Source organism: Terrapene carolina, unplaced genomic scaffold, assembly GCF_002925995.2.
Source record: "Terrapene carolina triunguis isolate 2854851 unplaced genomic scaffold, T_m_triunguis-2.0 Scaffold110, whole genome shotgun sequence".
Taxonomy (NCBI): Eukaryota; Metazoa; Chordata; order Testudines; family Emydidae; genus Terrapene; species Terrapene triunguis.
Genome location: NW_020664461.1, coordinates 3,307,170 through 3,321,596, shown reverse-complemented (window position 1 = coordinate 3,321,596; position 14,427 = coordinate 3,307,170). Strand labels below are relative to the sequence as shown.

The following is a 14,427-nucleotide window of genomic DNA, read 5'->3' as shown; positions in this document are numbered from 1 at the left end:
CAAATATTAAAGCCAGGTCTACAGAGCAGTAGCAGGGCGTCCCCCTCAGGGATCAAGGCATACTTATGTGACACTTAGCCCTGCCCTGGTCTACAATACAAATGTATGTCGGTATAACTACATCGCTCAGGGGTGTGGAAATCCACATTGCTGAGTGACATAACTATGCCGACCTAATCCCTGGCTTCTGCTCTTGACACAGCTACCGCCTCTCAGGGAGGTGGAGTACCTCTGGTGATGGAGCAGGTCTCCTGTTTGCGTAGGGAGCGTCTTCACTAAGCAGCTGCATTGGTGGGAAAGTTTACAACTGCTTCTCCTTTAGACCTTTATGCCCCAAGGAAATCGGGTAAAGTGGCATTCTTAGGCTACGTCGACACTACCACTTGTCAGCAAAACTCATGTCACTCAGGGGTGTGAATATTCCACACCCCTCAGTGATGTAAGTTACAGCGACATAAGTGCACATGTGCACAAGTGCTATGTTGGTGGGAGAACTTCTCCCACCAACATAGCTTTGGCCGCTCATTGAGGTGGTTTTTTTTCGACGGGAGAGCTCTTTCCTGTTGGCATAGAGCGTCTTCACCAGACGCGCTGCAGTGCCGCAGCTGTATCAGTATGTGTAGACATGACCTAAATTAGAAATGGAGTGCCCAAACACAAGTTAAATAGCTGGAATTTTGAGAATGCTTTGATGTGCTAATGTCTGTGCAGCTGCTTCAGTTCTGCAAACTAAAGGTGGAGGCCACAAGACACACTGGTGTTGAATGCTGGCAGAGTGTGGACTTTACCACAGAGCGTGGCACTCACGGGAGGGAAATCAGCTAACAGCTAGCAAGAGTCTCTGGGATGCCAAGTGGATAAAGCTGCATTAAACAGAGCTTGACTGAAAATATTGTTTTCTAGGTCCCAGTCACCTCTTCCCCACTGCTCTCCTTTGACAGAGCCATTTCTCAATGCCTCAGAAGAAGGGAACTTAAAAGTGTTTTCCCTAGCAGTTTTATCTGGGCATGTCAAATGTAGAAATTCTACCCTAAAATGTGGATCTTTTATTTTTCAATTAAAAAATAATTGCATAAGTCCACAAGGACCACTTAATTCTATCTAGGTTTCTACTGAGCTATAGTCAAAATCGGTACCCTCGCGTCAAGTGTAGAAAACATTCTTTCTTCAGAATCCTTTATGACAAACTCTGCTCAGGAAAAGTGCAGTAAGTCACAGTGGCAGGACAACTTTAAAGCTCATGATATTCCCAAACCTCCAAGGCTGCACCGAAAAGAAACAGCCAATATCCACGCCTCATTTAAACATACCCACCTTTTCATTATAAGGCTCATCTCTGAGAACTTCAGGTGCCATCCAGAAGGGTGAGCCTACCACTGGAAGCTTCTCACTTTCCACATTCAAGACGGGTGGGGGAGGCAGAGAGAGAGAGAGAATTACTCAGCAAATACAAGGTTAAAACATTTTATGAGCAGCTTTCAGCATAGAAAAGACAGTGTGAGTGGTTTCCATATAATTCATTTTGGATTCTACTCTTTTGTACATGGAAAGGATCTGAGAGTCCAGGGATGGTATATGAAGGAGCAGGCTGTTGCAATTTGCTGAAACAAGTTTTATTTATTTCATTTTCTGTAAGCCCCCTCCATAGCTCTAAACTCTATAGCCATAAGTCTTTGGACACCCTCAGCATCCAAGCTGTTAGCAGAGTAGGTCCCTTGACCTATGCTGGGGCTCACAGAGATCTTTATTTTCAAGTACATTTTTAAGGAGGGAAAGACGTTTTCCTTGTGTTATGTGATTGGAGAGCTCTCTGTGAGCAGTTCTGAAAGGTATTCCACCCAGGAAGTCTTATCCCTGACACTGTGATGACAGGCTGTCAAGATTCAGAAAGATTCTGCTCACCAGTCAGAAAGAAGTCAGTCTGGTCTGAGGCCCACACAATAAATAGAAACAAAAACCTTGAAAGGTGACTTGCAAATTTTATTAAAAATTTTCAAAAATTCACTAAGTAAGGTTATCTGGCGAATTCCCCACTGAGCCAAACCTAAGAGAAGCAGTCAATACAGAGATGATTTTAATTTGTATTAATCTGATCTACAGTATCTCCATACATTTGGAAACTGCAGTCTTGTTCACGAACACATACAGCAGCAGTGCAAGCTCGCGGCAACGTTGATTTTCAAGGACCACCTCTAAAAACTGAGCCTCTGAGATGAGTGGTATCTACATTCTATGACAGCCCCTTGAGTCCTAGGGCATAGCGGTCAGCAAATTGGACATTACATGGCTGCACTTTTCAAATTGGAAAACTAAAGTTTGAATTAAAAATGAATAATGCAGTCAATACAGTAGCTCGTGTTATTTATTTTGATACTAAGTTACATTTATTTTAGGCTATTCCTACATTGTTGGTTTCCAGTGTCTCTCAAAAACGTGTGCTGAAAATGCATCACTGTACTACCAGCTTTGTAAGAGAAAGAAGCTGGAAGTTTTGGTGACTTGGTAATAGACTGCTCAGGCTTTTGGCACCTGAAGGAATTGGAGGTTGTGAGGGATTGAGAAATAAATACAGGATGTTCCTGCTGAATTTATCAATAGTAGAAAACGTTAACAGTGTTTCAGAGTCAGCATCCCATTGAGATGAATGGGGAGCTTCACAACTCCCTGAGCTATCATTTTAGATTGTTTGCAGTCTCAGTAAAACAATACTGTATTGTTCATGTTCCTGGTGTTTTCCTGACAGTCATATAGGCTAGAAGCTATTTTAATTAGAACTTAGATTCTGAGGCATAATTTTTTGACAAATTCCATGACCCCAGAATCCTGAATACACAGGACTATATACAGATAGGGCGAATAGCTTCATCAAATCCCTGGCCTCTATACTGGATGGGTAAAAAAAAACCAGCCAGCTGCCAATTGTGATGGTGTTTTGTGAGATTCAGTCACTTGTTCATTCCTCAAGTGGATGGAGATCATCTCATTCCACAATAGGCCCATCAGACAGTAATACCTCTTAGTTACAACCCTGAATTTCAACTACTAGACCAGAGGTGAAAGAGGCCTGTACTTTAATGTTTTTGAACACTGGCTGTGAAACCAAGAAGCAGCTAATTAAAAATATCTGGAATCACTGAAGCGAGGATTCAGTATAAATCACCCAGATCCAGAATAATAGACAGTTCTTTACAAAATCAATCAATCAATCAAACTTGCTTTGGAGACCTATTGAAATGCCTGGTCGAGCTCTCTGATCATTGGAGCATTGAAAGAAACAGTGCCACTATCGAAGTCTATAGTTCACAGTGATAATTAAGAGCTTGGAGTGGTTGTCCATCTCCATTTAGCTTGTAGCTCCAGACTGAAATCAGAGGTTGTTTTATGGGAGTTACAGCAAAGCGGAACAACCCTCAGGCATTCAGCTCCATAGATCATATAACTGCAGCACACTCTTACGCTTCATCTGGATTAGTACTGAAGAATCCACATACCTGCAATCAGGGATTTTCTCAGCTAAACCAAAGTCTCCCACCACTGCCGAGTAACCGTTCTCATCATGCTTTATTAAACAGTTCTGAATTTAAAGAGAAAGGAGGAAAGTTTAAAATATTGTCTGGGTTTGAAATTCCATACTGTTTTCAAATTTGGAGCAAGGTTTTTAAAGCTTGTTTTAAAGATATTCATTTATGGGAGACTTTTGTTTGTACCCAACGACACACAAACACCAAAGTCAGGCATGTGCCCGTCAAAGATTCAGTTGATGCAACCAGTCTTATATTTTGTTAATAATCCACTCAAATTTGCTGAGGCAACAGAAAACCAGAGGGAGCAAGTATCTAGGCTTCAGCAAGAGCTAAAATGATTTTGTCCCTGTACTGGTAAAACCTGAAATAAACACTGCTCAACAAGACTGAGATTCTCTATGGGGTATGAACACAGTACACCAATTAGTAGGATTTACAGTACATAAGGAAAAGCATGACCTTTAAATATGTTCATACTGTAATTTTGCTACATTAACCATTTACAAAACTGTATTTTAAAGGTACTTGTTGATTTATACTAACAGTTTCCGGTAGAAAATAAGCTGCAGGAAACTGAATGTGCTGCTAAGTCTCAAATCAAGTCAAATACATAGTCCCACTGCACATTTAAAGGATGTAGTTGGTAGGAAATAGCTAATCAGAGACTTAGCATCTTTTCCTTTCTAAGGCCCCCATTCAGCAAAACATTTAAGCATGTGCTTAGCTGACTCAGGACCCGTAGCATCGGCGCACAGGCAGTGTTTTGGGGGCGAAAATGAATGAAAGGATCAGTGCAAGATATCGTCCTCCTCACTGAAAGAATTGGCAGCTGGTTTCTGTTTTTCCTGGGTTTCTTTGACCTCCTCATTTTGCCCCGCTCCCTGCAGAAGAATTCATTCCACTTCTGCATTCCTTGCTCCGTGCCGCCCACAGAAAGATACACTGGGCAGTGATAGCTAGCAATGCCTCTGCAGACTTCCCCAGGGTGGCACCCTGCAATATCAGCCAGCATCAGGAAACTCCGTTTGCTAGCTTTATAGTGCTTGGATGCACAAAAACTCCTCACCAATCCCCACCGTGTTAGCTTGTCGGAGTGAAGCAACTGCTGAGGACAGTGATACTCTTGTCTGAAAGATCAAGTCCAGGTCACCATTGATTACATATCCAGAGCTGACTCTAGTCCAGCCCATAAAGTAAATAACCTTTTAATCAGAAGGAGGAAAAATGTAAGTATGCTGCTCTCATGAACATGCAGCGAAAATGCTGAACGGTACCTTAGATTCCTAGTTCCAAAGTCCTATTTGTTTAATGTGACTAAACGATAATAAATAAAGTTCACTTTGGGACTCATAAATTTTTACAAGGGTAAGTGAACCACACTGACCCGAAGTGCACTTCAGTGTCTCAGTTATGGCCTTTGTTATCTCCTGTCAAAGAACACATTCATTCAGCTTGCCAATGTTTAAGCATTTGTTCATTGTAAAATGCATTTAAATCCTAGTGGGATAAAACACTTCTCCACTCTTACTGTAAAGGTTCAAACTGAGGTGGCATTTCATTGTATTCTGTACAGAAATAAGCATGTGCCAACACTAGAAAGTTCACCAGTACAATTCTTTCCCATGGTAAATGCAGTGAAATGTCATGTTTTAAATTTGATTAAATATTCAAAGATCAAATTTCAAAAAGGTGGTCAGGTTTAAAAAAAAAAATCATTCTATAAATTCCAACAAGTCTTCTAACCCCTTCAATTATTCATATTAATGGAATTTTTAAAATCTAGTTTTTACTTCTTGCCATTAATACTGTTTTTTGTTTTTTTTTCCTTTTTGTATTTCACTCAATTTGGTCAGCAAGAATGGATTAATTTGTTTCACCTTCTGGCTTTCATGCACTAGTACAATGCTCCAAATAAAAACCGTTTTCATTGGAATTAAAAATATATGGAAACATTTCTACTGGGTTTAGGTTTTGCAAAACCTTATTTTTACAAAAAGCAACAGTGGGCCTATGCCAACAGACAGAGTGATCTTGTAATTCCTCAATGCCCTGGTCACAGCCTGTCCCTATGCCAGCAATATATACCAACTCTCAGTCTAAAGAAATTACTTAATGAAGATGTATGGCATTTTTATCAACCGCAGCTCCCAAGTGCAACATTAAACTATTGCCAATTAATAATCCACATGTGTAGATACATGTAACACAGCATAGCTCCCAGCTGATGTTTGCTTATAGCTGTAAACTCAATGATATGTAGGAGAATCTGCGAAACTTGCCAACTGGGTTCTCTGAGGCAAAGGGCGGCTTGAGAGTGGGCCTTTTAAGAAGGCCACACTACGCCACACTAGCAGCACCTCTCAGCTCTGTGTTTGATAGTTTTGCCAGTGAGCTCTTACATAATCCCAGAAGACAGTGGGAGCAGCCTGAGGCCTCAGATTTTACCTACAAAGCATTTATCATCAACTGTGCTGCCACATTGTGCTGCTCAGGGTTAAATCCAGGAGGACATCTGGACTCCTAAATTTCCTTGCTTTTGTTGGTGGAAGTCTGAGACCTTGTCTAGCTGGGAAAGCTGCCCTGGTAGAACCTGAGGTGTGAATTTAAACAGAGAGAGGGTATAACTACACTGCACAAAGGTGTGTTAAAATACCAGTGAAGGCGAGGCAACTCAACTTTTAACTTGGGTTAGCAGTCCAAGTTCAAGAATAGAGGACTGCCAGGATTGTACTCAAACTGCTTACCCAAGTTAAAAGCTGAGTTGCTGTGTCTTCAACTGTTATGTTAACCCAAGTTTTCTCAACTCGGGTTAGTCCACACCTTTTTTTTTTTGCAGTGTAGACATACTCTAGTTAAACCCATAGGGACACTTATTTCTGTACAAAAGGGGCTTTTTTGGTTTTGCTTAAGTCAATTGGGAACAGGTGAAATATGACACTCAGCCCAAATAAGGGTGTCCCTTCAGAGGTTTACATTAGTTTAATTAAAGTGATTAATTAAATTTGTGCAAGTTTGTATGTAGGCAAGCCTTGAGAGTCTTCAAACCCCACCTATAGTGAAAACCTGGACCCACTGAAGTCAATGGGACCAGGATTTCACCCCTAGAGTTTCCTGGATTCATATCAAACAATAGAACAATTTTCTGAAAAAACAGCATTCCACACTGATGTGCTTCACTCTATGATGTGATACTTGGGTCCAGACCTCAAATAAGGTTTTAGGAATATTCTCAGCACCACTGAATTCATCTTCATCCTCCAAGCTTCACTGGAACTGGTATGCTGCAGTGTCAGTCCACAGCATGGGCAAGATAGTTAATGGACCTTTGATGCAATTATTGAAAAGTCTCCTGCCGGTCCCACAATAAGAAATAAGGATGATAGGCGCTGCACTCAGAGTGCACATCACTACGCATGCACTCTCAACTTCCAAATTAATTTAAGATAAACACAAAAGATAGGTATTAAAAGGGGAAAAGTCTGTATTATGGGGGGCTAACACATGGAAAAGGGACTAAATTAAAATAGAGAAACTATTGAGTAAAGAGAGTGCAGCACACAGAGTACAGTTACTCTAACACCTGACCAAGCTGATACTGCTCAGGTTCTGGAGAAGGCAAAGAAAAGCAATTACATCAGTGAGAAGAACTTTTATGCCAAGTTCCACTAATGATATACAGAGTTCAAACCCCTGTCTGATGGAAAGGCTGACAGCAGGAATGGCCGATGAAATAAAGTGCCAGGCTGCTTTACAATATGGCCTTTGAGAAAGCTCTTCCAACCTACCACTAAACTATTTGTGTAAGACGCAGTGCAATAAAACATGACTTCTCTAGGCTTTCTTGTGGGACACCTCCATAAAGAGACTCACTGTTTCTTTTGGAGGTTTACACAACCCAGCACCACCGTATCTGACTTTTTTTTTTTTTTTTAAATGGAGAGACTTCAGTCTTTGCTGAGACAGTCACTTCAATAAAAGAAAGGAACTCTGTACAACAGCCCTAAAGGGTTAACATAGCTGTTTATGCAGAGACAGATGTGAGAGAACATAAAGGCCCCTTTGTATGTTATGGGAGCTTAATATCTGCTTTGCACAGCATAATCCTACTAGGGCAAATGCAACATTCTATTTTCCATAAACACGGATGAAAATAAATAGATTCACAAACTTCAGAGTTAAAAATAAGTTGTTCAGACCAAGCATCTCCACCATTTTATCTTTCACTATATACAGAGCGAGGCTATGACATACAGAAAAATTCAGGCATGTTACTCATTCACAATCCTATGATGACAGCTACTTAGTTAAAATACTTAAAAGTCAACTGGGATGTGTCAGCTGGTTTTAAAGAGCCATCCTATCAGTATCAAAAGCAATGCTGACAATGAAGTGTAAACAACAGCAACTTTAGTCCCAGTAGGCAAAGTTTAAAATTACAGCATGTTTTCCAAAGGACAATTTCATTTAAGCCAAAACTTACGTTTTTCATTTAAATAAGATTGTACCAAAGCTGCATTAGAATTATTCACACTGAAAGACAACTTTGTGGATGTGAACATTGCCCTGCAGTGTTGGGATCCAAATACCAGCATTGTGCTAGTACGAGAGAGCCAGACAGTAATGAGGACAAAAAATGACTATAAAACAAAATTTGAAACTGAACTGACTAGTTTCTTTTTAAAAAAGAAACAAGCAATACAGGGTGAAGAGTAGGATTCCTCTCCCCCCCCCCCCCAACAGCTTAGTATGGGTGGGGCTAGTAGTGCTACCTGTTAAGATTGCCTGACACTTCCCATTCTAAGACCCTGTTTTCAGTTGTTTGTAACTCTGTCAAACTAACAGTTTGGGCTGAAATTTTCCACACCAGGTATCTGCTTCAGGCTGATTTTTTTTTTGGAAAATTTCAGATAAAACTGTTCAGCTGTTTCCAAGAACGAGGCATGGGGAAAATATGTTGTTTTGCCTGTGTTAAATACTGGTAACTTTTTCGCTGAGAAACTCTAGCATCCCCATGCTTTGGAGCAGGGAGTTGAACAAGTTACCTGTGTGTCAGGGATGTGTCTTTTGCTTTCCCCATGATAATCCAACCAAATCTGACAAAGTTGTAAGTCTTTGAAAAACTGCAGTTTGCACAAGAGGAAATGGGACAAAGGCCCACTTTTGTCAAAGAAGTGGAGTGAGGAGGAACATCAGTGGGGGAGCAGCGATGCCAGCCCCATGTGGGGGCCCGGGAGGGGGGCAGGCAGGGCTTGAGCGAGCAGCGACACCAGCCCCAGCCTCGCATGGGGGGCAGGCAGGACTTGGGTGAGCGGCTCGGGCTGGCCCCCACACCTGGGGCTGGGGGAGCAGCTTGGGCCTGCCCCACATTGTGGGGGGGCCCTCGGGCAAGCGGCTCGGGCCAGCTCCACATTGAGGATGGGCCCTCAGCCGAGCAGCTTGAGCCAGCCCCACACGGCGTCCGATTTTCCCTTTGGGAAATATGGTCACTCTAGCATTGTCTCTTGTTCACACACACCAGCCATGGTCTGAAAATAACTTGGGAGGAAGGGAGGGGGGTTACTGCTGCTTTGACTTCCTAACTTCTGCTGGAGTTCAAGTTAGGCTGTTGCCCTAAATCTGCCCCCGAATCTTACCTCCTCAGCTACGCAGAGCTGAGCTCCCCACTCTGACCCTCCCTCCGTGGGATCTGTGCTGTTCTGTGGCTCTTCACACTGGGTAAATGAAAGGGAGCATATAATCCTACATTTTAAAATTTAATTTAAAAAAAATTCCACAGTTTCACTTCAGGATTTTTTTCTTGTAAAAAGTCTCCATTTTTGTGGGTCTTAACACAATGAATATACTGCCACGCACCACACTATTGCCAGAATAGTGCACATTCCTGCAACCATACTCAATGGAGTAAACGACACGTAGCCATGATGATTTCTGCACTACGAAAGGAATAAGGAATCACGGTTTGCCAAAAGGGAAAAAAGTAAAAAATCTGTAGGGGGAATCCATTCGTGCCAAATTCCTATAGTATTACTATAAGACAACCCCCTTATTAAAAGTAATTCTTATAGTGGGATATTTTGCAGTGAGTTCTAGCCCCAGTTGAGCGTAATAGGTAAAGAAAGAAGAAACTGCTTCATTGTACAGTAACTGACTATTAATCTCATTAATAGCAGACTCCAGCAGTTTTCTGGAAACCGCATTCCCTTATCCTCACTGCTTGCTTGGGTGTTTGCAAATATTCTGAATCCCTTGTTTTTGTCCTCATTTGATTTATATGGATCATCATGCACTGAAGAAAGAGGAGCAGTTTAAAAAAAAAAAAACAGCATTAAAATGGTGGTTCCGCTCATCGCATACCTACACAATTCAAGCCATGCCACAGCATTTCCATTCTAAGGCTAAAAACATGTCAAATCTTTCCTGAATTTGCAGTAAGTGTCCTGGCATCGATCCAAAGCCACTTCAATACCACAGGATGTTAGCCACGTCTTCAAAAGCAGTAGCCAAAAGGCACTTGGCCTACATAGTTGATGTGTGTCTGCTGCAGTTAGTTATTCTGACTTTGTTTAAAACCTGACAATGGGAACAGCTTCCTCTTCCACAGCAAAATTCACTCTTCCAGCACGGTGTACATTGAAAAAGAATAATTTTCACAGCATTTAGTTTCAATTTGAAGTATGTTTCACTAACACAATAATACAACATGAAATACAAAAGTCACTGTCTTGAAATTCACAAATATCTGTCCATTTGAGAGCAGGGGTTGTGTGCATTTCTCCTCCAAAGAACAGAGAAGATAAGGACCCTATCTAGGTATTTGTGTGACGACCCCCCCACCCCCTTCATCACATAATTGGAGGAAACAGACAGAACTGCTCGGCTGCTCACAACACAGCTGTTGGCTCAAACTTTTAGCCTGCCAACCTCCGTTATGACCTATTAATGAACTCTACCTTTTGTGCTTTAAAAACAAAACCTACTGGTTTTGTGGATCAATACTGATGTTTTATCGTAGCCCTTTCCATACCCCATCATCACAGACTGTTTTACTGCTGCACTACCAGCAGGCTCTCCTTAGAGTGGAGGATTTTCTAAATGAGGAGTAGGATGTGCCAGGTGTGCTGCGGGATTTTTTGAAAAAACTACATGTGAGAACAAAAAAACCCTTCCCTTTATTTTAATTAGTGTTGGAGCCGGATCACATTCTGTACTTTTGCTCTTCGGGATGAGGCCCCTTTCAAATATTATGCATGCATCACATTCCATTCCCCAAAGTGACATTAAGATAGAAAATTTTAGTCTGCAGAGCAGGGGAGTGGGAGGGGAAACGAAGGGGGGAAGCCGCCTTCCGATTGGCCATCTGCCTCACTGCCCCACCTCCTCCAGGCAGAGAAACCAATCAGAGCTCAATCTCCCCCTCTTCCCCCCACCCATCCTGTGAGCAACAGGTCAGCTCCTCTGCCCCTCCCCACTTTTATAGGCTGCCGGGGTGTGGAAAAGAGCTCCTGGAGCTGCCCCTCCCCAGCCTGGAAGGGGAGCAGGGACCCTGCTGCAGCCTCCCAGTGTTGGGAGGAGGGAAGAACCCCAGGAGAAGCAAGGGAGACTGAACTGAGGGCAGGGGCAGAACTGATGGGGACCGGACTGGTGGAGGGTGAGGACAGAACTGATGGGGGCTGGGGAGCAGAACTGGGAAACTTGGGGCACAATTTATTGCTGGACAGGGGACAGGCAGATGTGGGGGTGAGAACTCCTGCAGCAGGGGCCAAAATCCTCATAGCCAATACATTTGGGAGCATGCAGCATTAACATACTCTCTAACTCTGGGGAGGGACAGGGGCAGTTCACCAATCGTTAGACAAAAAAACCAATATAATCTCTTTGTAAATAACCACATGTTTGGGGGGCCAATCTCCTGATTTGTTGGGGTCTGACTCATTCATTTTTTGATCTCTTGAGGTTGGCAATACCCTGTGTGGGACTTAATTATATTGCATTTAAAAACAGAGAAGAAAGTTACACACACTTGGGAAGACTATTTTAGCAATGAGAAGAAATAATGAATTATTAACTGCTTGTCATCACAAAATATTATTCTCAAGCGCATGTCACTGTCTCCGCTGAGCATGGTTTTGTCCAGAGTTTTTAAATTTAGCTTTAATGTTAGTTTCCACTGTTGAAAATGTTAATTCTGGCACAAAAGACAGATAACAATATAATGTTAGTCACCATGGTTGTTTTGATTTTAACCCTACTTTGGCACATGAATATTCATGAGTTTATTTGGAGAAAATGTGGTGGTGTGCCTCAAAATAATTAAAGGTGTCAAGATGTGCCGTGGCAGAAAATAGGCTGGGAACCACTGATTTAGACCATTCAACAATAGACAGCATTGAGGTGCTGATAGGACAGATACCAAGAACAACAGTTATGCAAAGCTTTAAAACAATAAGAGCATTCACAGAGGTCTTGAAAAATGGATTTTCATTTGACTACGCCTGCATGGTTTTGATTCTGAACGTCAGCACAACATGTTCTCTTTACTTACATTGGTTGTTTGATTGATAGAAAGAAGAAGGAATAAAAGGAGTTCTTAGGCCGCATTGTCTTCCCAAAAAATTTTCATAGGAGGGGGGCTAAAACTCTTTATGAACTGGGAAGATGGAAAATTATTAATACAATACTCTTATGGAGTACCTATGGCTAATCAATATTGTATGTAATTTTATTACATGTTCTAAAGTAAAAAAACCCTCAATTTGTAACAAAGTATTCCCAGGGAGAATATTCCCTCGCGACCCCCCATGCAATAACCTTGCAACCCCGTGAGGGGTACCGACCCCCAGTCTGAGAACCCCTGATAGAGACACTATTCCTTCCCAGGGCCTGCTGACTCCACATGTGACTTCCTCCCTTTATTTCCCCACAGTTAAGCCCTTCTTCCCCATAGGACTATCTCCCTTTTAGCTCATTCCAGACCATGTGACGTTTTAGGTAGACTGGTCAGCTCTTGCTGAAGTTAGGTGGAGAGAAGGGGAAATTTGAAAATGAGACAAAGTAGATAGCCAAGGTTAAAGCTATGGAGAGACCAATACTGTTCTACTCTTCACACTGGACAACACCTGGGAAATACAAGAAGAAATAAAAAGCAACGGAGAGATTTTAAAATGGGTTTCAAATAATCGCCTCAATTTAGGGTGACCATATGTCCCGTTTTGGCTGGGACAGTCCCTTAAGCCCTGTCCCAGCCGGCCCAATTTTTTTTTCCCAAAAGGAGGCATTTGTCCCATTTGCTCTTGCTGAATTGATCAGTTGGCAAGAGCAAACAGGACAAATGCCCACTTTTGTCAAAACGTGGGGTGTGGTACAGAGGGGGTGAGTGGAGATGCCAGCCCGGGCCCGGCAGGGGGGAGGCAGGGCTGGGGGGAGGGGAAAGCAGCGTTCCAGCATGTGGGACCCCCGCAGGGTTCCAGCAACCGGGTAACAGTCTCGGGGGGAGAGGAGGGCCCTCGGGCAAGCAGCTGGGGGTGTGCTGTTTTCTCTTTGGGAAATATGGTCATCCTACCTCCACTCCCTATATGATTTTAATCCAATTCCAATTGTTAGATTTTTATGCTTAAATGCCCAGAGTTTTAAATAAATTACTGAAAGTAATTATGAATTAAAAACTGAGCTCTGCAGCCACCTTCTCAGAAACCCTAATCCAAACTCATTTACAAGCGACCTCTCTTCTAAGGTTTCTGGACAAACTGTTCTCAACATCATTTCTTCTGTAAAATAGTTTTAATCCTATAAACTGTTCCAACTTTCTCTCAGAATCCCTTAAATGACATTTTATGTAACAGAGCTTCATTGTTGGAAGGGGTGAAGAACCAGGCAACTGAGTATATTAGCCAGCAAAGTGGTGCTTTTAGAGCACAATATATCCCTTAAATAGTTCCATTTGTTATATACTTGGTACCTTTGATGTAAGATCCCGGTGGAAAATGCCTTTATAGTGAAGATAAGTGAGTCCCAGAGCAATGTCATATGCCAATTTCACCCTCACCATCCAGGGCAGATGCTGGTTACCGTCTAACAGCTGTTCCAGATTACCACAGTTGATGTACTGAAAAAAAACAAGATGTGCCATTAAAAAAAAAATTAACAGCTGACCTAGATGTTAACAGTTCAGTTTAGAGTTTTAGGGTGTTTGTTGTTGTTTTTGTTTTTAAGAGACAACACATGGCAGTTGAAATTCTACTGCTAGGCTAGGATGCGAGCCTCCACAGAAACAGTGCATGCTACCCGGTGGCTAGGTAAAAGACTATTCTGCAGCGTGGTATCTTTCAAAATAGGTGACTCCAAAATCTAGATGGCATTATTGGGTACACTGCAAGATTAGCTGAATCTGGAGATCTATTCAGAAACAATGTCAATTAATTTCACTGCACTCGCTGAGCCCTGAGAGCCAGGAAGTCCCCCGGCACCTGGCATGAGTACACACACGCAATATTCTCTCCCTAGCATTTGCTTTCTTCTTTTAATATGCTCTGACCAAAGGTTCATATTTTAGTGCCAATGCATTATGTATTGACCTTGCAATTAGTTAGTTTTTACTATTATGCAACAATCAGGATGACGCGTGAGCACAGAGGTTATTTTCTAGCTTTCCAATCTAGTTAAAAGATCTGAAAAGAATTAAAGAAAAAAAAGAAAGTTCTTTGGCTTCGTGCCCAACAATTTGGGCCAGATTTTGGGAGCCCACACTGATTTCCCATCTTCTCATGCCAGGACGATCAGTCTCATGAAAGCGGACCAGTTCGCCATTTATGGGACTGGTCTAGGACACACAGATATTTGCCAGTTTAGGTCATCTCATCACCGGGGGAAGGTAATATTATTGACCTCATATTATAATGTCCAATAC

At 42.2% G+C, this 14,427-nt stretch overlaps 1 protein-coding gene across 1 annotated transcript in view; it reads right to left on the bottom strand.

The window, feature by feature from the left end:
* TESK2 (testis associated actin remodelling kinase 2) overlaps positions 1-14,427 on the bottom strand; it is a 94,736-nt gene that overhangs the window by 19,833 nt on the left and 60,476 nt on the right. Inside the window, exons 4-6 of the mRNA XM_024197687.3 lie at positions 13,480-13,626; positions 3,492-3,574; positions 1,315-1,390 (exon numbers count right to left, since the gene is read on the bottom strand). Coding sequence (XP_024053455.1) covers positions 1,315-1,390; positions 3,492-3,574; positions 13,480-13,626 — 306 coding nt within the window. The remainder of the gene's footprint in view (positions 1-1,314; positions 1,391-3,491; positions 3,575-13,479; positions 13,627-14,427) is intronic.